The sequence below is a fragment of the Alligator mississippiensis genome, chromosome 1 (assembly GCF_030867095.1).
Source record: "Alligator mississippiensis isolate rAllMis1 chromosome 1, rAllMis1, whole genome shotgun sequence".
Classification (NCBI taxonomy): Eukaryota; Metazoa; Chordata; order Crocodylia; family Alligatoridae; genus Alligator; species Alligator mississippiensis.
The window spans coordinates 165,734,062-165,759,419 of NC_081824.1; the positions used below are offsets into that span (position 1 = coordinate 165,734,062).

The 25,358-nt window shown below is 41.6% G+C and overlaps 1 protein-coding gene across 1 annotated transcript in view; it reads left to right on the plus strand.

Annotated features, from left to right (window-relative positions):
- Positions 1-25,358, plus strand: part of CRIM1 (cysteine rich transmembrane BMP regulator 1) — a 379,726-nt gene that overhangs the window by 330,483 nt on the left and 23,885 nt on the right. The window contains exons 11-13 of the mRNA XM_006265483.4: positions 5,807-6,016; positions 17,447-17,662; positions 20,629-20,850. Coding sequence (XP_006265545.1) covers positions 5,807-6,016; positions 17,447-17,662; positions 20,629-20,850 — 648 coding nt within the window. The remainder of the gene's footprint in view (positions 1-5,806; positions 6,017-17,446; positions 17,663-20,628; positions 20,851-25,358) is intronic.

Sequence of the window (25,358 nt, forward strand, 5' to 3'; positions counted from 1 at the left end):
CATCTGTCTTTAAAAACAAAGTAATTTTAAGTAGTCTCTGTGCTATTGTATGGCTTAAATTTCTAAATCTGCCTGGATTTCTCTGTTTAGCCAGTTGTGGCTAAAATGGGGGGCGGAAGACCGGAAGGCATTTTGAGATGCTGACTCTGAAACCCCTGTGAGACATTAACCAGTTTATCACATTTTAAGTGTAATTATGTCTTAAGTAGTGACCTGGCCACACGTTCATTCAATTAATGGTATAATAAAACAAAAAATAAGCCAGGAAGTTGTACAAAATATGTCCAATAATTTTGTAGCTAGTTCCTTTCATAACCTTTAACTGAATGCGTGGCCAGTGTGCCCAAGTTCTGGAGCATACCAAAACCCTCTAAGATTCCCTTTGACTCTTGAGGCTGGGAATGATGGTCAGCTAATTAGGGCTCCCAGCCAGGGGAATACAGGGAGCCAAGCTTCCTACTTGCCAGTGCAGGGGGAGGCCAGGATCATGTTCCCAGGCTTCCCCTGCACCAACAACTTGGTGCAATGGGTGCTGATGCTCAGTCCCACAATCGCATCTCCTGCCATGTGCATATGTTGGGATTTGTGCATCGCATCCCATCGTGCCTTTAATCTAACACCTGTCAGTGGCCCAAGAGATAGATCAGTGGAAGCCCTTCAAAAATGAAAACAAAAAAGATTTTAAAATAGCATCTTTACAGTACAGTAGTGGGCCATTCTCCTAACCCACTACACGTTAAACACCAGTGGCTTTGAACAGTACTAAAGGGTATTCACACAAACCAATGTCTCCAAATAATCGTTTCCAAGAAAAGAGAATCCCAGAAGGACATGTTGACTAACAGATGCTGAAAGTTTATATGGCACAGAAACAAAATCAAAGTTGTGGTGGTTAGAGCATTGAGTTAAGAGGCAAAGACAGACAGCTTCAGACCCCCTGTGGGCAAGGGAGACCTAGAAACATCTCTTGCTTCCTGGGCAAGTACTTTAACCACTCACCTACTGAAGCTAAAACATATGAGGGTGCCTCTCCTCCTTATCTGGCATCTAACCTCTGTTAGTTATGGTGTTTTGCCAGCTACATTTTCAAGGTTTTTCTGTGCACATGGTATGTGTGTGTATGTAGTCACATATGTCCCCAGCAAGCACGTAGCCTATGTGCATGCTCACTTTACTTATATGCACACACGCATATGTCCTCACAGGAAAGGGTATGGAATCTCAATGTGTAAATGCCCAAAATCTACTTACAGAGATGCAAAATTGCCTTTTAAGTACACAAAGGGCATTCTACCTGTAGTTTCTTAAGTCTATACTACGTTGGGCCTTAAGCTATAAGCTCCAATTCAACCAAATTCTAAATCAAGTTACTTAACTTTTAGCCACAAATATAAGTGTTTTGTTAAATGTTTGGATTTAAACAGGTGCTTTAATATTTGGTTATATCAAGGCCAAAGAAATTGTATAAAACAACTAGAATGCCACGGCATTAAATATGTAGCCATTTCTGAGAAGTCAGTGCAGATGTTATGATCATTAGTAAGTTAGAGGGCAAGTGTATCTGCAACAGCATAATCACCAGTCTAGAGATGTACTTGTTAAAATTTTGTCCCCAAATAAAAAGGAGAATTGAGGTGAACCCTGTGTCTGATGTAAGCCCTTTTTCAGTTAAGATTGAAGAGGATCCCAAAACCCCATCCAGTGTTTGCTTTCCACATATTTGGAGAGGATCTCCCAATTTGTAACCTTGATCTTCCATGCTACAGAATAAGTCAATTCCTTTTAGTTCCACTTTTAGTGGGCATGGACAGCAATCAATCACTGTCCTTTTATAATTCTTCCAACATTTAACAGATTATCATTGTCTAAGAACTTTCCTCGTTCTTCTCTTGACTAAACAAAACCAGTTTGTTCAGCCTTTCCTGATGGATCTTATCATTCTTTTCTCCTATGGAATGTGTGCGCTTAATCAAGATCTCTTAAAGTCTAGTGCTCAAAATTGAATTGTTAATACATCTCAGAATTAAGTTCCTTCTTTTGCAACGACATCATACTCTTGACTCTTACTGAGTTTGTGATCTATTATGTTGGCACTGGATTTATGACCCAGATACCTTATTCAAGCAGACCCAAACCCTCAGACTGACCACGACCTCTCTATTCGATAATAGGCATTTTTTCTTGATACACAGTAATAACAGATAAGACTAATGCAGGCAAGACAAACAGTTCTATATCTACCAGTCCTAGTGCTGTCACAGAGGGAAAGCATGTCTGTCCAGTACCCGAGCTTCACCCTGTGGTTCTTTTCTTGAATGGCAGATGGCAGCAGCCTGGAGCTCAAGGGTCAAGGCCTATCGCCCCCTCGCCCCAGTAGGGTGGGTGAGACAGGCCGATAATGTGCCCTCTGTCCATGGTAGCCTTGGTTCCCCCATCAGGGGCCATTTGCTGTTCTGAAATCCCTCCTTTTGTATTCTTTTCCTCCTCTGATGACTCTTCATCTCCTGGCATCATTGATTGGTCTCCCTTTGATCATCATACTGTCCACATTATGTTCTGTCAGCATATTCCTTTGTTCCAACAAGCCTATCACATGCACACATCTTAATTTGGTTATTTACTGATGTCTTAATTTGGTCTGTCCACGAAAACCAGAAATCCCAAGGGGTCTGCTGCCTTATCTCATGTTATGGAACAGTGTGGTACATGTCTTCAGTTTCACAGCCTGTCTCTCTGTTGGCTTCAGAGACAGTGGGTCTGGAAGGAAACTTTGTCACAAATAGGCTTTTAGAAACCAATTAACCCTTGCCTTTCCCCTGGACCATAGTTCTTATACATACCTATTTTATCTACAATCTAGTTCCCAAAAGCAAATGTCTAAATACCATTTTCTAGCCATTACATTATAACCTTCAGGTCCTTTCCTGATATACATGTGCCTAGCCAGTTGCTCCCCATTTTGCATTCAATTTCTTCTTCCTACAGGTAGCACTTGACTCTTCTTTTCATATTGTTGATTTTGGACACTATCTCCAGTTTGTCAACTTCATTTTGAAGTATGATCCTGTCCTCCAAAGTGCTTACAACCTCTCTTAAGTTGGTGCCATTTTCAGGTTTTATCAGCATACTTCAGAATACTTTAAAAGCTTACAGCTGGTTTAAATTATCTTCAAAATTATTTTTTTAAAGAGAGTACTTCCAAGCACTTTTGCAATCTTCACATATGGATACACTATGTTAAAAAAACACACACAGTTGTAAATGAGGAACAGGAAATAGTTGTAGTATCTCAGATAACAAGGTGTGGTAAATGTGGGTAAATAATGGCTTTTTGGCAGTACTGGTGAGTTTGTGAGCACAGGTCTCCTGCTACTCTATATATACCTCTGTCTGAATGGACCTCATATACTAAGATCTAGCATTCTACCTAAATGCCAAGTCTACTTGTTGTGGCTCTTTGGTAATTGTAATTAGTGTAGCTATAATGGATTTTATTCTGGTAGTTTAAAACTGCAGTTCCCAAACTAGGAAGTGCAACCTCAGGTGGCATCAGAGCAGTTACAAACAGGGTCAAAAGCCCCCCCGAAGCCCATGACTTTTCTAGGTCTACAATTATGTTATTCCCTTAATTAACAGGGGGTAGGAATTTTACAGTATCTCAATTGTTGCACTATAATGTTGAGCATCTCTGCTCCTATTCTGTAGTATGTCAAAGGTAAACTAAAGTTCATTTTTGGGTGAGCTGCCCCCCATTTAGTTCTCACTGGAGTAAGAACCAATCGCTATAAAGTCACTATTAAAAAGAAACAGGAGTATCATTCCCCTTCTCACTCCCATCACAGCCACTTGCCTTTCCTCTCCCAGGTTTTTTGTTTGTTTGTTTTAAAAAGAAAAACACTAAAAAAAACCTGACAAGAAATACACGGATGGTATTTTTAATACAGGTAATAACTTCTCATACTGACAGCAACAGAACTCAATTGACTTACCATTAGAAACAAGTCCATGGTCTATACCAGTGGTTTTCAACCCTTTTTTATTTGTGGACCCCTAAAAAAATTTTGAATGGAGATACGGACCCATTTGAATTGTAAGCATGGGTATTCATATACTTTTGATTGATCATAGTCACCTTTTTGGACCACAGGTTGAAAACTACCGGTATACAGAAACCCCAACCAAAAGCCAGTCCTAGGATGCCAAGTTCAGGCCTCCCTCTCAGCTGGCAAATCAAAAATGTTAGCTCATACAACTCAAAGTATCATAGTCTCATCTACCAGTCAGTGTGGAATAGGAAAAACAAATATAACTTTCAACATCTAATTTCTTTCAAAGTTAATTAAATTATATAAAAATGAAAACAAGATAGTATTAAAAAAATGTATGGTAGCGGATTATGTTACCTGAGATATTTTCATTCACTAGCATGACCAATTGTAATTTACTTGTGGCTTCTTTCAGCCTGTGACTTGTTAGGTATGAAAGGCCATCACTAATATATGCCAGGATGTTTAATATCATGTTGCCTATTATCATGTATTCATAACATAGGTAATCTTATGTACTGTTACATTTTAAAAGTTTCTTCTTATTGATTGATGTAGTTATTGTATTTATTCTTTATTTCTATTTCTGCTTTATTTCCTCCTGTCCTCCTCCTATCATTTTTTCCATCTAGGAAAAGGGTTGAGAAAGGAAGTGTCCGTTTTTCCACAGACAGTTTTGGTTTTTTTTTTCATTTTGATGTTTATCAACTGTTTCTTCCCTTTTATTTTCTTAACCATCTCCTGTTTCCCGTGTCTTTTTTTCTTCCAAGTTTACTTCAGTCAGATACGACTCTGCTGTCGATCTGTCTGCCTCTCTTTTCCCCTCTCCCCCCACCTCCATTTCTTCACTTCTCCATTATTCTCTGTATATCTGTAAGCTTCAGTGTTTCCTTCCTACATTACTCACTTTTTCTAAATCTTACTATACTCCAGCAGAGGTAGGAGACTACAAGTATTTTAAGGATGTTAGATCTGTGAGAGCTAAGGAAATCTCTTCTCAGTTTTCTCCCTTCTCTGAGAAATATGGTGGACCCACCAACACTATATTATTTTTCTCAGCTCCAGTGGGACTGCTATAATTTCTTATCATCACATATATGAAGATAACAGAAGCCAAAGATCTCCCCTCTTCATTCCTGGAAACATAGGAATAATGGGGGGTGGCCATGCTGGTTAATCAATTCTCTCCTAATGGGAGGGCAGGAGATAAGAGGTTAGGAGATCAACGTATTAACTCAAAATTGTAGCATTGATCAAATTCATCCCTGATGTATTTCTCATGTAGTTAAATCAGGGATTAATTTAGCTGAGGGAACTTTGTTCTGTATGATCAAAGATTATAACAAGCAGAGTGTGTGAGCAAGATATGCTGCTACTGATTAATCAGCATAAATAAATGCCTAGTTCTGAAGCCCAAGTGACAACCCATGCTACAATCAGGTCTAAAAATATTCAGATCAAAGCAAATCTTCCCTTGTTCATATGGGTACAGAAAATGTTCATCAACATTGACATGCAAAGTATCAGCAGAAGGAAATGAATGATGCTTTTCTTATAGATGCTGCATCAAACTACAATAAAAATGTCCCTTCCACCTTGGTATACCTTGCAGTTCCTTGTTCCATGTGCCCCACGATTGATCCTGCTTCTCAGATTAGGAGACAGAAAGAAACTGCGAATAATAATAATCTTTAAAATTGAATGCGTTCTAAGCAATACACTCTCACCCAGGCACTGTATTTTCTGATCATCTTATGCAGAGGCACCAGCTTCTCTTATGCCACCAGTAAAAACAGGCTCTTGCCTGTCAATGGATGGGCGCCGTCATGAAAATGAGGAGAGCTGGCATGATGGTTGCAGAGAATGTTACTGTCACAATGGACGGGAGATGTGTGCCTTGATAACCTGCCCTGTTCCTAACTGTGGCAACCCCACCATACATCCAGGACAATGTTGTCCATCGTGTCCAGGTAAAATGTTACACTCTATGTTCTATCATAAATCAACCTTTCTTTCACTCGTGTGTACCAGTTTCTCACATGTGAGAAATAGAACTTTAGTTGAGGCACAAGTGCAAGTCAACGGGACACGTTTCTGTTACCAGGTATACCACAAATTAGGTTGGGTGACTTAGGACTAAGTTCACTGTGGTTCAGTTTCCCCAGATGTAAAGTATCAATACAAATACTTCACTTGTATGTAGCGAGTCTTAATTAATATTTGTACAGATGGTTGAGACCCAGGGAAAGAAGGATGGAGGATTGCCTTGAACTGCCATTTGCTTAGGGGCCAACAAATGTTGAAAACTTAATTTTGTATAACATTAATCATAGAGCCCTGCCATTAGAGTTTTTCTTCTTGTGCAAGATGTATCACCAACTCACCCCACCTGTTAGCAGTGTGGTCCCCACATAAGAGGTGCTTTGTAAGCTGGTTGTCTATAAATTGTGCCCCATCTATACAAAAACTATTTAAAAGATGTTATAGTTCTCAGATATTGTTTCCAGTTTATAAGCTATGAGTTCAAAAAATCTATGAGCTGCCATTACAAGGTATTATTTTGTGTTAAAAGTAAGTCTTCAGTAATGGTCATCTACTTATGATCATCTTCACTGCCTTTTATGTAAATATTCATTTTTTTTATTAATTGAACCTATTGATTCCACACTGAGCAAACATTTCTGTTCTATCTGCAGGGGATGATTATTGTGATTCTTTAGATAGGAAGGCTAAGGATAACTACAGTACAATTCCAATATTGTTTTCAATGACAGCAAAGTTAACACATTAACAACTCATGAAAAAACTGTTGCTGTATGTCCTATAAGAATGGTGTTATATTTGTATCATTTACCTCAATGAAACTGCTATAAGGAGGTTATTTAAATATAACAAATGATTATATGTAACTTAAATAGTTATTAAATATCAATGTATTACAAGTCAATGTAAGCATTTACTAATATTTACAGTAAACTGTATGGTAAATGTAGTAGTTCTGATAATGATATTAATTTTTTAAAAAGCTAAAGTAATAGGAAGCAGGAAATCATTGAAAAGTTTCAGATAAAATTTTAATGTGTTGAATGCAAGAGACAAAATAACAATTAGAATGTAATTAAATGACATATATTTAGCAGTATAAAAATAATATTTAACATTTAAAAATGTATTAACCACAGAGTAGGGCTGTGCGAAGCTTCGGGTGCTGATTTGATTTGGAGGAGATTCGGCCCGATTTGGTGGCTGAATTTCCAAATTCGAATCAAATCAGGAGACCAATAAAAAGGTTCAAATCAATTTGAAGCTCTCTCAATCAATTCAGAAAAGATTTGGAGAGATTTGGACAGTCCCCCCCACTTGCTGCCATGGGGGGGTCTGGAGGAGGGGGGAAGGGACCATGGGAGGACTTCTGCCAAGCCTCATCCCCTGCATCTCCCTGCCCCCGAGCACCCCCGACCCCCATCCACTCTCCCAGCCCCAACAATGGCTGCTCCGCTTGGCCCCAGCATTCCGGCTCTTAAAAAACAAACACACACACAAACAAAAAAGCCCCACGCTCACCAGCTCCTGCCAGGTGGGGGGGAGATCCCTGCTGCCCTGACCTGCATGGGGAGATACGCCACAAGCAATTCATCTCCTGTCCTCTCTCCCAGCCCTGTCAATGGCTGCCCCACCTGGCCCTAGCATCCTGGCTCTTTTAAAAAAAAAAAAAAAAAAAATTGCCCTGCACTCACCGGCTGCTGCAGCAGCTGTCGGGGCTGGGGCCTTGTGGCAGAGCCTCTCCATTAAGTGGGGGCAGCAAGGATCACCCCCCACCCCCCGGCAGCATCTGGTGAGTGCAGGGCTTTAATTTTCTTAAGAGCTGGGATGGTGGGGCTGGATGGGGCAGCCATTGATGGGGCTAGGAGAGTAGGCAGAGGATGGGGCCTGTTTGATTAGGAGTTTCAGCGCTGTTTTGGCAACGGACAAATCTCCAAATCCGATTTGACTGAATCGACTCGGGACAGTGATTTGAATCACTGAATCAAATCACTGTCCCCAAATTGGCCAAATCTGAATTGAATACTAGCCGCTTTGCACAGGCCTATTGTATAGTTAGTTAAAACACCTGGTATGCTCCAGTCAGTAAGAAAATACATGGCACCATCTTGTGCATTGATCTGCACTGCACCCAGTGCCAATATCTAAGCCACTGAGATGGTGCCAGTGACCCTGGGGAGGCCTACACCACCCTGGCAGGGGCTCCCAGGCTCCTCCAATGATTTCCATCAGCTTGAGAAATTGGTTACTAGAAGGTAAGTAAGTGATCGTTTTTTTTCATTCATTTGACAGCAAACTGGATAATATTCTTTGGTACTTGATAGAGACACTAGGTTCTATGGCAGCCTTAAGTAAAGTTAAAACATTGATGCTTTTATTTAATTAAGTATGAAATATGAATGCAGTCTAATCAATAGACATTTATTTTTATATTGAGCTTAAATTATATTATGCCCCTACATTTACAGACATAATGTCACCAATGGTATATCAAGGTTATTTTGTATCAACGATGCACTTCATCGGTGAAGCTGTAGAGAAGAAAAGTCAGAAGCTTAGGCAACTGAGAAAGCAGTTGAAAATTATGGAATTAGCACATAAAATAAATGTAATAATGTTGACACTTAAACTGTCATTTTTTAATTTCAGAGTTAAAAACCTTTTAACAGGGATAGGAAAGCTACCTCTTATCAGAGTTGCAATTTTTCAGGCAGTCAGCGAATGCTGTATTTGTTTATATTCAATATAATGTTTTCAAGGCTACTTTGGAAACTTTGAAGTCTAGATTTTTTTTTAATGGAAGCTTAGATTCCAGTAGGAGTGCACTGATAGAGGTTTTTTGAGCCAGTACCGATAGCCAATTTTTAACGAGCCATATCAGCTGATGCCAATCAAATTGCCAGTATGCAGCTGGGCAGCTTGAGAACCAGCATTGGGCTGGTAAGTCTGTTGTGGAGGAAGGGGCATGGGGGTGCAGATCGTCCCCTGCATTGAGGGAGGGAATGGGGCTGGGGCAGGGGCAAGTGCTGCACAACTGGGGCGGAACATGGGATGGAGCCGAGAGCAGCTCATCTTGGGGGTGCAGGGACGGGGTGGAGTCTGTGTGCACTCTGGGAGGGCATGGGAGGCACGTGTTCCCTGATCTGTGTGCGGAGTGAGGGTGGGTTGCCATTGCGAGCTGGGGCGGCACCAGGCTCTTCCTGGTGGTGGGGCTGAGTTGGGCTGGGCTGCACTCAAGGTAGGCTGCAGCGGTGCTAAAAGGGGGGTTACGTGAGGGGCTGCAGCCACTCAAGAGTTCACTGTAGCCCCCTACCCCCTCCCAGCGCTATCGCAACCTGCCCTGAGTACAGCCTGGCCCAAATCCCACACTGGGAAGAGCCCAGCACCACCCTGGCCCCAGCCCACAGCAGCAGCCTGCCCTCGCCCCACACACAGATCCAGGGGCGCACGACCCCCCTGCCTCCTCAGGGGGTGTGCATAGCGGTGGGAACTGCTACCTCCTCTCCATGTGTGGCTGAGTCCTGCATCCTGCCCTGGCTGGACAGTGCCTACCCCTGCCCCAGCCCCATTCCCTTCATCACTGTGGGGGCCTCAGTCTGCTCTCCCCACAGCCCTTCCCTCCCCCCCTTGCCTCTTCCCCACAACAGACTTACCAGCTGGACCCAGCTGCTCTTCATGCTGCCAAGCTGCACTCCTGGCTCCCTGCATTTTGTGCCATGGCTGCACACATACGCAGCATTTATCGGCCACATCAGCCAAAAAAAGCCAATTGTCAATATGGTCAATTTTCCTTATATCAGTGCCAGTCTGATATGGGACCAATGTATTGGTGCACCTCTAGATTCCAGAGTACAGTGCTATGACAAATTTCACTACCATAGAATTGTAGGAACCCACAAGGTCTTGATCACTGCTAGTTTGTCCCCTTTGACTTTTGTATGCTTTTCCTTAGCTAGCCACTCACCTTACCTTGCTGTACTTTCTGGGCATGTTCACATGCTAATTAGCACACTCCAGCAGAATCGATTAATTGAATTTGCTCCAGCGTGTTCCAATTAGAATGCACTGGAGCAGGCATCAGGCATGTGTATAGACTGTCTGGTTCCATTGGGCTCTCAGCAAGGTCGTGCACATTTTGACTGATAATAAACAATTTACTCCTGTGCTGCAGTCACATTTTCTTGTTAATTATACAGATAAATTAGACTGCAGTTTGTGGAAATCTGTAGGTCTTCAGTAGGTAAAAGAAAGAAAGAAAAATCATTTCATCCTGTGGCTGAAACCACCCTTCTCAGTGTGTGTGTCAGTAACACTGGAAACATTGGATTTAAGAGACTGTTCAGTTGACTAGCTAAGGTTCAGGAATATAATCCAGTCAGGTCAAAGGTCCACCCAAGCTAATGGCCCACTGGGGCTAGTGTGGTTAAGGTATGCCTGTTTGTCACCAAGGCTAGGGAAAGAAGTTACACATAAGCCAGTTTAAGGAATCCAAAACTGGTCTAAACCTGTAACAGAACATAAGTTCAGTGTATATAAACCAGTTTCAAAGTGGCTGAAACTGGTTTAAGATAAACCTGGTTGAATGTTTCAGACTTAACTGAATTGGGTCAAACCATTTTATGGAACTTCTGCCCCAGACCCCTTCCTGATTTAAGTTGAATCAGATCAGTCCTCTAGCATCCCAGCATGTTTTTCAGCTCTGGGCTGGGCTGGGCTCTCCACTCCAGAGAGTAGGTCTGGCCCTGCCCCTCTCCTCCCTAGCCAGAGCTCCAGCTGGCTGAGAAGGAGGCGGGGAACTAGAGCATCTGCCCATCTTCCTGCTACTTCACTCCCTGTTCCCATCCCCACCTCACTGCCCAAGAAGGGATCCTCCCTTCTGCCCCTCTCCTGTGGCAGGGACCCCAGTGGCACAGACTCCAGCTGGCATCTCGTGATGCTCCCTGCCACCATGGCAGCTAATGCTGAGATGTGTCTGTTTGTGTGTCTCCAATTTCACTGGACCACAGACCAACAGAACAGTGTCCACTTAGGGCTAGAGGGCAGTGGCTTACAAATGCATCCTACAGCTAAGAAACTCTCAAAACTAATGAGAGAGATGCATTTGTTTTCTTTTGTAGGGCTTGACTTCTGGTCTAGTTCAAAGAATGAGAAACCAGGAAAATGCTCCTGGCACTTCCCCAGACCAGGGACTGCCTGGTGGGGGAACAGGCAGGACGAACTACCCACTTCTCCTGTCCCTTCCCAAACTGGTCAGGGAGGAGACTGGAGCAGCAAAGCAAAATCCCCTACCTGCTCCACTGACGAGGTAAAAGTGGGGAGGGTGGGTTGGCACGTTGTTCATTCTGCTCGGCTCCTAGCTACTAGGAAATAGGGCTTGATGGACTGATACGTTTTGTGTTCTGATAAGCTCCCTGCTGACTGCTGGCTTGCTTCAAAGGCCGCAATCTGGGGGACAGAGAGAGGTGTGAAAAATGATCTGGTTTGCAATGACTATGATCTGTGGGTGCTGTCAGTTTGCTGCAGACAGTATGAAGAAGCAGGGAGAGGAAGATTGAAAAGCTCAGTATCGTCAACAGATGCATGCAGTCCACACAAGCAGTCCTCCCTCACCACCCCACCCCACCCCTTGCCTTAGAGTGTTAGCCAGGGGCCGGAGTCTGGCAACACTCCCTGCCCCTTGAGCAGCAAGCGGGAGAGAAGCCTGGTGAGGGCTGCTTCCCCCTTCCCCTCGAAGCACACCCCAGTGGGGCACTGTGCAGGCCAGAGTGGGAGTTTAAACCCCTCCCTAATCATAACGTCCTGCCAGGGCCTGGCCACACCCCCCCTCAGCTCAGCATTGTGGAAGGGAAGCGGGGGCTGCTCTAGCACCCCCCAACTTCTAGCCTGAGCCACTCCAGGCATGTACATACATTCCCTAATTCAAAAGTAAATGTCTATCCACTTGCAAATCAGTTCAATCTCTGCAGGTTAAACTAACCTGCAAAGATTGAATCAATTCAGACTCTGTTTTTTTGAATGTCTGTCCCTAGCCCAAGGGAGTGATGTACCTCACCTCATATCGAGCCACCTTTTACTTCCTAGCATAAATAAACAATATCCATTTATAGTTAGGTCAGTTGGAGGCAACATTTGACATGAGCCCACAGAAAGGCTTGAATTCAGGGTTCCAGTGCTGTAGCAAGATGTCTTTACCGCTCTCCCATCACGGCCTGCTCAAGAATGTCATGGTTTCCATAATTTTGCAGCAGTTATGTTGCAGTAGTTATATCCAGGTTATGAGAGTTGGAAACAACATTAGCTTTGAATTGTGCTTTTTGTTATGCTATTTTGACCATAAACCCTGGATAAGCTGCTGTATAATAAGTCAGCTTGTGGCTCTGTGAAGAACCAGATGCAAAGTAGGCAGTTTGCTGAGACTATTTGTAATTTTAAGAGAGATTAACATTGGCTTGCCTGTGGCGACTTCTGTTATCTATGCACAAAACCTGCAGAAATCATCAGTACAAAATAATTTGATACAACAGCTGAAATACAAATTAGATGGTGTTAAGGCAGTGGAGCAGCCAAATTGTTTCAGCTATGGTTAAACACTACCAAGTTGTACATACTATCTACAGATGCTATAACAAACAGGGAAAATGGGAATATCATAGTAAGGGTGAGGGAAATGGAGGCTCTTCAGCAACAGTGGGCAAAATGCAGCCCATGGGCCAGATGTGACCTGCCAGGCCATTCTATGTGGCGTGTGGGGCCCCTAAAAAAATTTAGAAAATTAAAATTTATCTTCCCCTGGCTGACTGTCATGTGTCCCTTGATGGCTTGCCAAAACTCAGTAGGCGGCCCTCCACCAGAAATAATTGCCCACCCCTGCTCTTCAGCATGTCTGTATGCATCAGGAAAGAAGCAATATGAATGCTCTTTGAATCAGATAAAACAGTAGTGGAAGATGCCTTTGTTGATTTCACTGGAAGTTAACAGCTATTCTCTAGAAGTGAAAACAGGTATTTGAGCTGCATGCCCCTCATTAGAAGGTATAAGGAGAAACCATAGTCAGGGACACAAGCACTAATCCTTCAGGTTATAGACAGATATAACAATTGTATCAATATAAAGGGATACGTAAGCTATGTAACTGCTATGATTGCATGATTGTATAGCGATACACATGTAACAGAACTGCTCCAACTTTAACCCCACTTCATTCAGAGTCAGAGTTAAGGCAATTTAAACTTTCTGTCCCTGAAGGTTCATGCAGATGAAATGATAACAGCTCATCAGTTCCTTCTCCCCTTTAAAGTGGCCAAATTATAGTTTGTTCATATCCTTAATTGTTTGTTCATACAAAGTTGTTTGTTCATACCCTTAGACAAGAACAACACTGCTGAGGAAGTAAAGGGTGGTAAGGATTACTTAGGGTAGATTTTTTACCTTTTATTGGACCACCTGTATAGTTGGGATAGAGTTAGGCAAGCTTTTGGATGCAAGACTTTTCAGGTCTTATGAGTAAAAGCCAGCACAGCATAGTAAAAAACACTTGGAAGAGGGGGGAGAAAAGTTCCCAGGTGCAGCAAACAAACAATTAGCAGAAGAAAAGAAGCTGATTACTGGGAGATCAAGGCTTATCAAAAGCGGAGAGGGTCACTGTCACCTTTCATGTGTGGGGATATTCAGGAATCAGATAGTAGGTTATAATGTGCCATAAAACAAATATCATGGTTAAGTCTTTGAAGATGTGCAAGAGACATAAGGGTGATTATGATTGGGATTCTGCATCTCCAGGTATGACTAGAAAGATAGACATCTGTCTTATCTAGTATATTTCTATGGACCCTACTACTGTAGGAAGTGAGGGTAGAAACAAATGATGGGATTTCTCTTAGGACAGCCTTTTGTCCTGGGATCCTACAGAAGTACAAGCCCATTATCCCTCTTTAGGTACCTGTGAAGTTTCCAAGGTAACATTTTTTTGCCCAGGACAATTAAGGCTAATTCAAGTTAATTTCCTTTCATCCCAGTGACAAGCTGAATGTGTAAAGGGCTGTGGTGCTCTGGGTTTTGACTGGGATCAATCAGAATCACCTCATATGCCACATCTGTTGTTATCCTGAGTGCCTTTTTCAACACCCAAGTCTATCCTATCAACAAGTCAACATTCCCTGCTCCCCCCCCAACACTTACCTGTCTCACACCTGTTTTCTCAGATCCCCTCTGATCTTCCCTGCCATATATTTGCATTTTCACAGAGCTGCATTTTGCATATTGGCTTATGTTTCTGTTCCACCCAGGAGAGCACAGAAACACCACCAGACTCTCCCTATGCCTGAAGAAGGGTGTTTGTGCCCCAAAGCTTGCAAAGAACAATTTTTCCAACTATTTACTTGGTCTAATAAAAGATATCACAGTTACTCAAATAAACTTGTCTGCCTATGTCCTTAGACCAACACAGCTACAACCAACACCCTTGTGGTACCTCACAGGAAAGGAGTATCATCCCCATTTCACAGAGATTCAGAGCTGGATCTTGGCTCCTGGAATGGATTCCAGAATCCTGTGTTAGGCAACTTGATTCCACATACAGAGCATGGGTGAGGTAGGCCCATTGAAAACAGTCTGTAAACTGAGCAGGAAACCACACAAAGTCTGTGTAGTGAGCCTGCCTGTAGCAAGCACACAAGACAACATAGAAGACAATGGTGTGTTAAATTCCATCCATTTCTTGGGCTTTGGTCATGTGGAGACACCACCCTCCACTTGAAGTCCATGGCCTAGAAATCTGTCCCAAAGGTAGGCACCTACCCTCTCTCTTTCAAAAATACAGCTAGGACACGACTTATCTTTTAAAATACAGGCAGAGAAGAGATGGTGCCCCCATTTCATGTAATGGCCTAATGGTTGGCTTACTTATTCTGGATGTGGAGGACACAAGTATAATTACCCCTTCTGCCTAAGGGATTCAAACCCACCACCCTTAGAACTGTCCCAACCACCAGGATAAATATGAGTGAGGGAGGGAGTGGACTCTGCACCTTTCATACTGAAGTTGTCCCACTGCGAAAAATGGGATTCATCATTTATTTGGCTGAAATGAGAAAGCCGGAGCTTCTGTAGCCAACTGGTTGGTTTCTTTTGAGGCAGGAGAGAGACCTGGATTTCAGTCGCTCCTCTAGGACTTATGTATGCTGCCATTTTACATGAAACCATCATTGGATCAAAAACATTTAGGTGACTGAGTGACTAGCCCCAGCTGATGCAGGAAGTGGTAGAGCAGAAAATAGTCTGGGTCTCCCAGTTCCAAAATTAGGGTGGTAACCTTCCTTTCTCTAGATTTTCACCTATCCCAATGTATGCTAGTTGAGGATCTGGCTAGCAGATGTATTTTCCAAGTCAGTCAGGGTTCCAGTTAAAACTGTTTAGCTCACTTGTACCATTACAGGAGCTTGCAGATATCACAGTTGCATTTTAGTAGCTGATGCCATTTTAGTAGCATTTTAGTAGCTGAGTTGGTCACTGGCACCAACTCTCTCTCCCCTTTTAGTTTTATCTGTCCACAGCCTGTCTGTACTTAAAGTAATGGGATACTGTTTCTGTGAGGACACTGACCATTTACTTACAGCTACAGGCAAGCATGCTGTTATTTATAAGCTATCAGTATGTTCATGGGTAAACAAGATTTCATAAAAGTGGGAGTGTAGGAGCAGTGACTTGCACTGTATGGATAACTCCACCCCAGTTCCCTCACACACACCAGTGCAGGCAGACTGCATCATAGGAGCAGCAGCAGGAGACTTTTAAGCCCCTCAAGCAGGTAAAAATCTTTCCTTCTCCTCAATGCTCAGTAACATGTTTCCTCCCTTCCTCTTTCCTCCCCTGTCTGCTGCTGTCCCCAGCTGACCATCTTCTAAGACAGGAGTGGGCAAAAAGTGGCCCGGGGGCTGGATGAGGCCCACCAGGCCATTTTATCTGGCCCACGGGGCCCCTAAAAAATTTAGAAAATTAATATTTATCTACCCCTGGCTGCCTGTCGTACGACCCTCAGTGGCTTGCCAAAACTCAGTAAGTGGCCCTGTGCCCGAAATAATTGCCCACCCCTGTTCTAAGAACTCTTCAACTTGTTGAAATCAGAAGCTTATACTATCTTATGTACACTACCATTGAGAACAGAGGTGCTTAACTGTGTAGTCTGAAGTCAGGCAGAAGCAAAAGGGCAGAGGGGGTAGCATTCTCTTCTCTAGATGTATCGATACCCAGATTTAGTTGTGTGCATGGTCACTTAACTCCCAAAACTGCCACTTATGCACAGGTTGGCATTCTATTCCTGGGCACATAGCCCTACACGTGGCAGTGTCTACATACACAGTCAGAAATTGAGTGCCAGTATGTTTGTAAGTGGAATTTTGGAGGCTTATATGGCTATGTAGATGACTTAATCTGGTTGTCTGTGCATCCAGAAAAGAATGGAATGCCATCCTTACAGACTAATTGGTTCAGAGAGGCATGAGCTCATAGGTAACAACCAACTTTGTCAGATGCTAAGAACTGACTCTATTTTTAACATCTAACAAAGTAGGTTGTTGCCTATAAGCTTATGCCTCTCTGACCCAGTTAGTTTCTAAGGGTGCCTGTAGACATGTGGGGACACTTCTCTGATGCTCTGTAATTGCAGCATATCGGAGCAGACTCAATTAATTGAGTCTGCTGGGGTTTGCTAATCAGTGTCCCTGTGCTTCAAAATGGGGGCAGGGGCACTTTACCTAAAGCACGTTCAATGAACTTCAGTTAAAGCAGAGGCTGGCTGGAGCACACTAATTAGCATGTCCTAGCAGACTCGATTCATTGGGTCTGCTCCAACACGCTCTAATTACAGAGCATTGGAGAAGTATCCCCACATGTCTATGGGCACCCTTACAAACTAACTGGGTCAGAGAGGCATGAGCTCCTAGGCACCAACCTACTTCGTCCATATTTCCCTCCATGTTTCCCTGCAAGCTCATGTAAAAAAGATGTCCACTAATATTCAGTGTTTATAAATAAGTTACTGACTTCCATTTTCTACAGCTATTCCATTACGTAGATTTGTGTTGAACTTGTCCCTCTCAAATATATCTTGCCTTCTTAAGGTTTTCTTAGGTTTGTTCTTATCTAATTTCTCATTTTCCTATCTTTTGCCATAATCATATATGGATAATCACACTGAGTGATGCAAATACTTTCTCAACTACTTTTCTTTGTTTCTACTGTTCTTATTATTTGTATTTTCAATAATAACAATAAGAAATTAATACGCCTGTGTGCATTTCTTACCAACTATAGCCTCAACATATTTTCACTTGATTGCCTTGGAATTCTTGTTTTCCTAGATGAGGTAATTGTACAGAAACCAGAACTCACCAGTCCATCCATCTGCCATGCTCCAGGAGGAGAATATTTTGTGGAAGGGGAAACATGGAATATTGATTCCTGTACCCAATGTACTTGCCATAGTGGACGTGTCCTATGTGAGACTGAAGTCTGTCCACCTCTTCTTTGTCAAAATCCCACCCGTACACAGGACTCCTGTTGTCCTCAGTGTCCAGGTAAATATTTCCTACTAACATAGATGTATCAGCATAGACCTCTCTGGGACTTTTGCAAAAGTCTGTCATACTAGAAAAAATATTTAGTCATGAAGATACTAAAATGCTAGTCCTGTGATTTCACAAGAGCAGTCCTATAACCATCACTTGTTATAGTCTCTTGACTGTGATGTTCAAAAGCTGCTATAGCAATATCTCTTAAAGCATTAGTAAACAGATGCTCTAAGGAGGAGTGCTCTTGAAAGCACTTACTTTATTCTGCTTGCAGATCTCCAGAGAGACCTCCATATGAGTGTTTCAAGTGACAGTGAATGCTACTTTAGTTAAAACTCATAATCAACAGTTAAGTGATTTTTATGCTTACAATATGAGATGAGTCCTGAATAAGTATCAGAGGATTGGGAGGAAAAAGAAAATCTAAGCTTGGGTCAGTCTTAAGAAAGTTGGGTGCAGGTGATGAAACAATCTCGATGAATACAACTGACAAATTTTAACTTTAGTCCCTATTAAAACAAATTGAAGGAATTCAGAGACAAACAAACTGATTATTGAACTGGAGATATTGATTCATGCAGAAAGAATTAAAAGCTAAATAAACAGAACTTTGTCAAACCGACTGTGGGAGTCTGCGATAGCTGTCTAAAAGTTTAGGAAGTCTCTAGGTGCCAAGGAGGAAGAGAATATGTTTATCATAATCTAAGGGATGTGTAAGTATCCCAGGAGTAATGGGATAGAACTGAGTAAAGGAAAAGTAGGTCGATAGGAAATTTTTCCTAATAACAATAGGCTGGAGTAGTCACTTGTGGGAGCCCTATTCCTGGAGTAATTTATAATCAGATAGCACCAAGTGCTCACAAATATGCTGTGGAATACAGTCGTTCTTTGGCAGAGGATAACCTCATAGATCTCTTTAATCAATAAGTTGTGAAAAGAAAAAAGTGTATGCAAGTAGCTAGAGGCTAATTGAAACTAATAAGTCAAATGAGTATATGAATAAATCAGCTTGAAGTTAACCTTTTCAGGCTGCACGTGGGCAGCTACACGGGATTTAAATTTTCAGAGGTGCTAAATGCCTGCCCCTTCTCACTGATATGATTGAAACCTTTTGCTGACCTTTTTACTCCAACTAACTATTCAGTACTGACTTACTTGATATCTAGCCTATCCAATGCCTGTGTCGTGTTTGGGACCAAATAACCTGTCTGTGTGTTTTAGTTCCCTTACTTGTACCATATCAGCAGCACTAGCTTTTTTGCTACTATTTCATCTACACACACACACAAGGGATACAGGAATCCAGAAAAGGTAGCTCTACCACTTGAGGGAGGCATTTGTTTTCATTCCCTCCATCAGCACAAACTACCTAGCTCTTCTCCCTTTTTTGAACAAGAGAAGAGCACCAATTTAGTCTTCTACCTATAATGCAGCAGTTAATGTCTGTGCCTTGTGCAACAGATTACTTTAAACATATTCCAAAATCTGATGAAATGCATGGCTGAGATGTACAACATGCCACTGGAAATAATTCACAAGAAACCCCCAAATTCCTAGACCCTTCCAGGCCTGGTAAACTAACTGTGCCTATTAAAAAAGGGATTTTGTTAGAGCCTGTCTCATGGCAACCTCCCACATCACTTAATCTAGCTGGTATCAGGATCACTTTAAGTAGCAGCTATTCAAGAAAGTAAAAGGACTGAGGAAGAAAAAAAAACTAAGAGACTGAATCTATTCTGCAGAAACCCCTGCTTTTCTATCAGTCAGGGATTTATGTTACCAACAAAGTCTTGACTTTCTGCACTGCAATACATTTGAAGTTTATGGAAGAATCCCACAAAAGCAAAGAGAAGAATTTAAATTCATCATGTCAGGGGGCATCTGACAGTTCTAATCTGTAGGCTGATTAAGCCCTCAGTACTGGCTCACAGACCATAACTCTCAGGATGCCTATTTCCCTGCATACATACATCTAGCTCTTTTTTTTTTTTTTTTTTTTTTTCAGATACCTAGTAGTAGGCAATCAATGAGTCTTCTGGATCATACTGTACACATGAGATTGCTAGGACCTCTAACGCATGCCTAGGCAGGAGTATGGAGGAGTGGAGCTTGCCCAGACCTTCCATCCCCCCTTTAGGCCACTGAGACAGAATCCGAAGGCCAGACCGAGTCCAGGCGTTCAGTGGTTCAATGGCTGTAGTTATAAGCATGTCTGGGAACTGAACCTTGGTCTCCCACGTGGCAGACAAGGATTCTACCACTGAACTCCAACAGCAGGTGATTCCTAGTAGTTAACAGAGAAAAATCTAGATCTTGAAAAGGGAAGATAAGGGAGATTCAGCTCCTCATGGCAGTTCCTCCCTATATGGTGCCTTATAAGGACAGGGTTATTCTCAGATTTGTTTCAAGTTCCCATCCAAAATTGTTTTAGAGTCCCCGATGGACCCCCATATTCATCTCCCAGTTTTCTTCCCCAAACCTCAGTTAGCCCTGGGAAAAGCTAAATTGTGTACACTTAAGTAGTGAGAGCCTTATCACATAACCTTAACAAGATAAAAATCATGCAGGAACACATCGTCTCATGTTTTATGACAGGAGTTAAGGTTAGCTATTATCCCGACAGAGATGATCACAATAAGTCTGTAGCTGTATAACAATACCATATGTTAACAAGTCAGCCCTGCATAAATGCACTCCGCCATCATATAAGTCAGGTAACCGTGGCCATCTGTTAGAAAAATGTCCCTATTTCCAAATTTGTATGGCAGTTATATGGAACTTAGTCATCCCTCACCCCCTCAAAAAGAAATTGCTCTTTAATAAAGGCTTCCAGATAAGTTTTAAGTTTTGATAGAATTTTTCTACTATTCTAGTCTTTCTTTAAGTAGGACATATGGACAGAATATCTCAAAGAACTGTTAAGTTGAGTAACTGTTCTTTACTTATGCTAATAAATCTGTTCATATTTACAGATGAACCTCTTCAGCCTTCTTCATCAAACAATGAGAGCATGCCTAGTTACTGCAAAAATGATGAAGGAGATATTTTCCTGACTGCTGAATCCTGGAAACCCAATGTCTGCACTAGTTGTATTTGCATGGATGGAGTGATTAGCTGCTACTCTGAATCTTGCCCACCAGTGTCGTGCGAAAGACCCGTTCTGAGAAAGGGACAGTGCTGTCCTTATTGTATCGGTAAGCCAATACAAAATACTTAATAGCTTGCTTCTTGGGAATAAGAAAAAAGATTTTATATTTTCACTCAGGTTAAGGACTTTTGTATTGGTGCAGTCTGGGCTTGCAATTGAACTATGGGCAAGAATTCAAATACAGAACCACCAGCTATCTGATTTACAGCTATTACAAGCTATATAGGAATGCAGAAACACAGACACAAATTGCATCCAAAACTGAGAGGCTATCTTTTTAAAAATGTACAACTATGTAGACAAGAACAAATTAATGGTGTGAATTTACAGTGTGTTAGTTACTCTATGATAACAAACCACAGAATAACTGTCATGCTCCTATCCCGCAATAAAGACGATTAAAATGTACTGGTTTCTGTAGCCAACGGTACTCAAGAGAGTGATATGGCTAATATGATATGCAGCCGCCTTTCACTCCCTTTCCTGAATGACCAGGTACCCATTTACAAATGAGTCAACAAGATGTGGCAGTCTTAAATACAAGTCTGAATGGAGGCTTAAACTCTTGCCACTGGTTCCATAGGAAGATCCTTCATTCATCTGCCACCATGCCCCTTACTTAAGCCAGTTGGTGAAACTTTACATAAAAATTAATTCTATTTAACTTTGTTTGTGATCATATGTAATAGAATGTAATTGGGGATGTGTTGTTAGTATATACATTTTAGAAATATAAAAAGAAAAATAATGAAATTTAGTATGGAAAAATGCAAGTTTAGTATAATTGGGAGAAATAGTACAAAACATTCACAGGAAAATAATACTAAGCATATTACAAAACCCTACTGTGGTAGTGGACACAAGCTGGATTTGAATTTGAAGTATAGCAGTATCGGGTGGTTATGATTAGAATATGCATTTGGCCAAGAATAGCCCTATTTGAAATATCCCTCCATTTTTTTTTACGATAGTTTAAATAAATATCTTTAGTAACAAAAGAATGGCTTTTTAATATCTTTGCTTAAGCAGTTCACCCTATCAAACCAGGAGGGTCTGAACCTGAATGTTCAGCACAACTATGCAGAACTCTGCTATATGAGCTGCAGGACTTGCAACATTAACTGGTAACAAAAGAAAGCTGTTTTCAAGGGGAGGGATGGGCTGGTAGTACCTGTTGCTGGGTCTGAAGGGTGGGAATGGAAAGCTCTCTTACGCTCTCTCTTGTTCTCTCTTGCTCTTCCTCTCCCATCCTCTCCCTCCCTACCCCCAAATCTGCTCCAGTACCTCCCGGGCATTCCCAGAACAGTGCTGGCATCTGTTGCTGCTGCTTTAGCAGTAACATGAGCCCACCATTTAAAAAAATTTAAATGTTAGCATATTCCAATTTCAAGGACAAAGAAAAGTCGCATAGAATGCATTAGCATTCTCCCAGCTAAATATCAAAGTCCTGCCACAAACAATGGAGAAGTTACCTTCTGAACTGAAGGTCAAAAGAATTATTATAATGAAAAAGGATAGGTTTCCTAAATTTTTAGGGGGTTACAATCTCCTTTTCCTGTTGTTATCTACAAAGTAATATATAGTTAAAATTAGTTAATGTTGAAATATTCAAATAGATTCTGACATACAAACATATTTAAACTTCCCTGTCATGAAGGAAAAGGATGAAAAAATAAATCAAACTCAAACTATAAATAGTAGGAAACCTGGAAGTGCACAGTCTTGCACAGTGATTCTCAACCAGTGTGCCACAAACTTAGTACTCTTAAGTGTGCAAACATTATTTACAAGGTAAACCCAGAGATTTCAAATAGGAATTCATGGTGTTAAAACATTCTGATCTGTTATGGTCTACCTGAGTTCTTTGTATCAGAAAAATAAGGAAAATTAAAGCTGGCATTTTCCAAGCAGTGCTTCAAATCTAACAGGTCTAAAAAACCCCCACTGGATTTCCATTACTGCTCATCCCAACTACAGGTGGCCCTCACCATTTGCAGGGGATACATTCTTATATCCCGCATGAATGGCAAAATCCATGAATAAGGCACTGCATTAATGAACTCAATGCCCCCGGGTGGGGCGGGGGGCACAGGTGCTCTGGCGACAGGAGCATGGCAGCGGCAAGCACGGAGCTCCCAAGGAGCTCCTTTAAGTGTATTTAAGAAGTGTGTTCAGCATTCGTGAATATTTGAAACTATGAATGCCAAACCCATGAATAGTGAGGGCTTCCTGTAATTTGTGCTATACTCTCAGCTTTAACTTTCCCCTTTAGTTGGTCAAAGATTAACACATAGTAACATAAGAAACTAGTATTAACATAGATAAACATTTTTTAAAGCACATTTTCAACTGAGTGTATCAAAAGCCAAGCATTTTTCACTGTGAAACAATACATAAATTGTATACTTACACAATAGGCATTAAACTTGTTCTTTTGAAACCAGAGAGCCTTCATCCATGTAGGGATGAACATGATTTATACAATCCTCATCTGCATGTGGAAGCCACAGCAACTTTGTTGCATCATTTTCAGACCTCAGCTAGAATAATGGGACAGGAGGGAGGCCATTTTAGGCTGTGTCTGATGAAATTAGTGGTGTTGCTTGAAGTATGCAGGATTGGAATAACAAAGATCTAAGTTGTCATGAGCCCCAGAGCCACATTTTCTCCATCATCATGTTTTTGTCCAAGAAGTTCTTTGTCAAAGAGGCTGTTTCCCATTACATCCTCCAGCACTCACTAATTTCCTTAAGTATGCAACCAGACAGTGTAAGCAAAAGTTTCAGTTTTGGAACCATTTGTTTCAAAACCTTGCCAAGTAAGCTATCAATCTTCTGTGTTCTATAGTCCCCTTTCTTACTGTTATAATCCTCTTTTACTACCCACTGGCAGTTCTTATGCCATATGATGAAGGGAAGAGCCTGATAGGATACATAGTCTACTCTGATTTCAAGAGTCACTATGACTTTGCAAAGACTGCCCTCAGTCAGTGTGTAAGCATGTCTTCTCCATTTATCCATTTTAAAGAAGCCAAGAACATGCCTAATAGTTGTGTAAGAACCTAGAGTTACACTCATTTTGTCTTCTGGTAGAGACTTCTCTTACAATTCTGACTGCATTTTTCCTGCATATTTTGTGTTTAATGACCATCCTATTTGTTTCCCTACAGAGATACATAACAGTCTTGTAGGTTTGCTCCTGGCATTTTTCAAACTGCCTCTAAGTTCAGAAAGGAGAAACTAGTTAGATGGGGTCTCTTGGATATGTTTAGCTCTGTTCTGAAAAGTATTTAGAGCATAATCATTTAGGAGTCCAGTGAGCAGTGTCACTTGTGGACTGATGTATGCGGAACAAAAGGAGTCCCATTTAGGTTTCCTTAAGATATGCATAATCTGTTGGTATGAATATCTTTTCCTTCTTTTTGCCCTCTATTTCTGTGAGTTTTCTTTGTACTGATTTCATTCAAGTTTCCAGGCCTGATGCAATGAGGTTCTTGATGTCTCCAATTCCTAATAAGTCAGTGGGAGTTAAAGGCCTAACAATGCATCCAGCTATCCAGAACAGCTGCAACACACACAGCCAGTGGCAGCTTCTGCTTATGCAGCTGCAGCAGCAGCTGTTTTTTTTCCATACCCCAAGGCAGGTTCCTGGGATGGTGCCATAGTCGCCTTGGCCCAGTTTTGCCACTGATGGCAGTTGAAGCTATTCGCTACCTTGAAGGAACAGGCCTTTTTTGTCTCTTCTCCTTTTGACTGCAGAGGGAAGGGGGTAGCTGTTGCACATGAAAGTTTCAAATTGTTGTTTTGAGACTAAGGGTACGGACAGATGTGGGGAAGAAAATGTGCTCTAATGGAAGCTGTGCTCATTAGTTGACCTGGCTCTGCAGCGTCGGTATAGATTGGGCACTTCAGCAGGGCTTTTTGGTGCTTTCAGCTAAAGCTGATTCAATTGGCTATTAGATAAAAATGCTAAAAAAACCCCACTAAAGTGCTCGATCTCTACAGACGTGGGGAAAGCTGGGTACAATTAACACGCTGCCTCTTCTGGGTATATGCTGGGCTTGGCATGGGATGCACCAACTTTAAAGTAAAGCATCGTTTTGGGTTTTTTTCCCATGTCTGCAAGCAGCCACAGTGAGCAACTGCTCTGACCAGTTAATGAAGATACTCCTTCAGTTTGATACGAGATATTTTGAATTTTAAAATAAATATTTTATGGTAAGATAAAGAAAATAATCAGCTATTAAATATATCTGACATTAAAGAAAGGTAAGTGCTAGGAATGTCAGATTGATCTTTGGCTCATGAGAATTAGTAAAATAGCCATGTGTAATGAGATTTTTTTGTTCTTTTACAAATTACAGTAAAAGGGAACATGGGTTACAAATCCTGGGTCTGGTTCTGTTTTAGTTACACCATTCAAAATCTGTTGACTGAATTGAAGCTAAGACTAATGTACATTTTTACAAAAGGAAGAGAATTGGCCAGTCTCTTCCTTTTTTTTTTTCCCCATGTCCTTACTTTATTACTCAGTAGTAACATCTTATATTTTTAA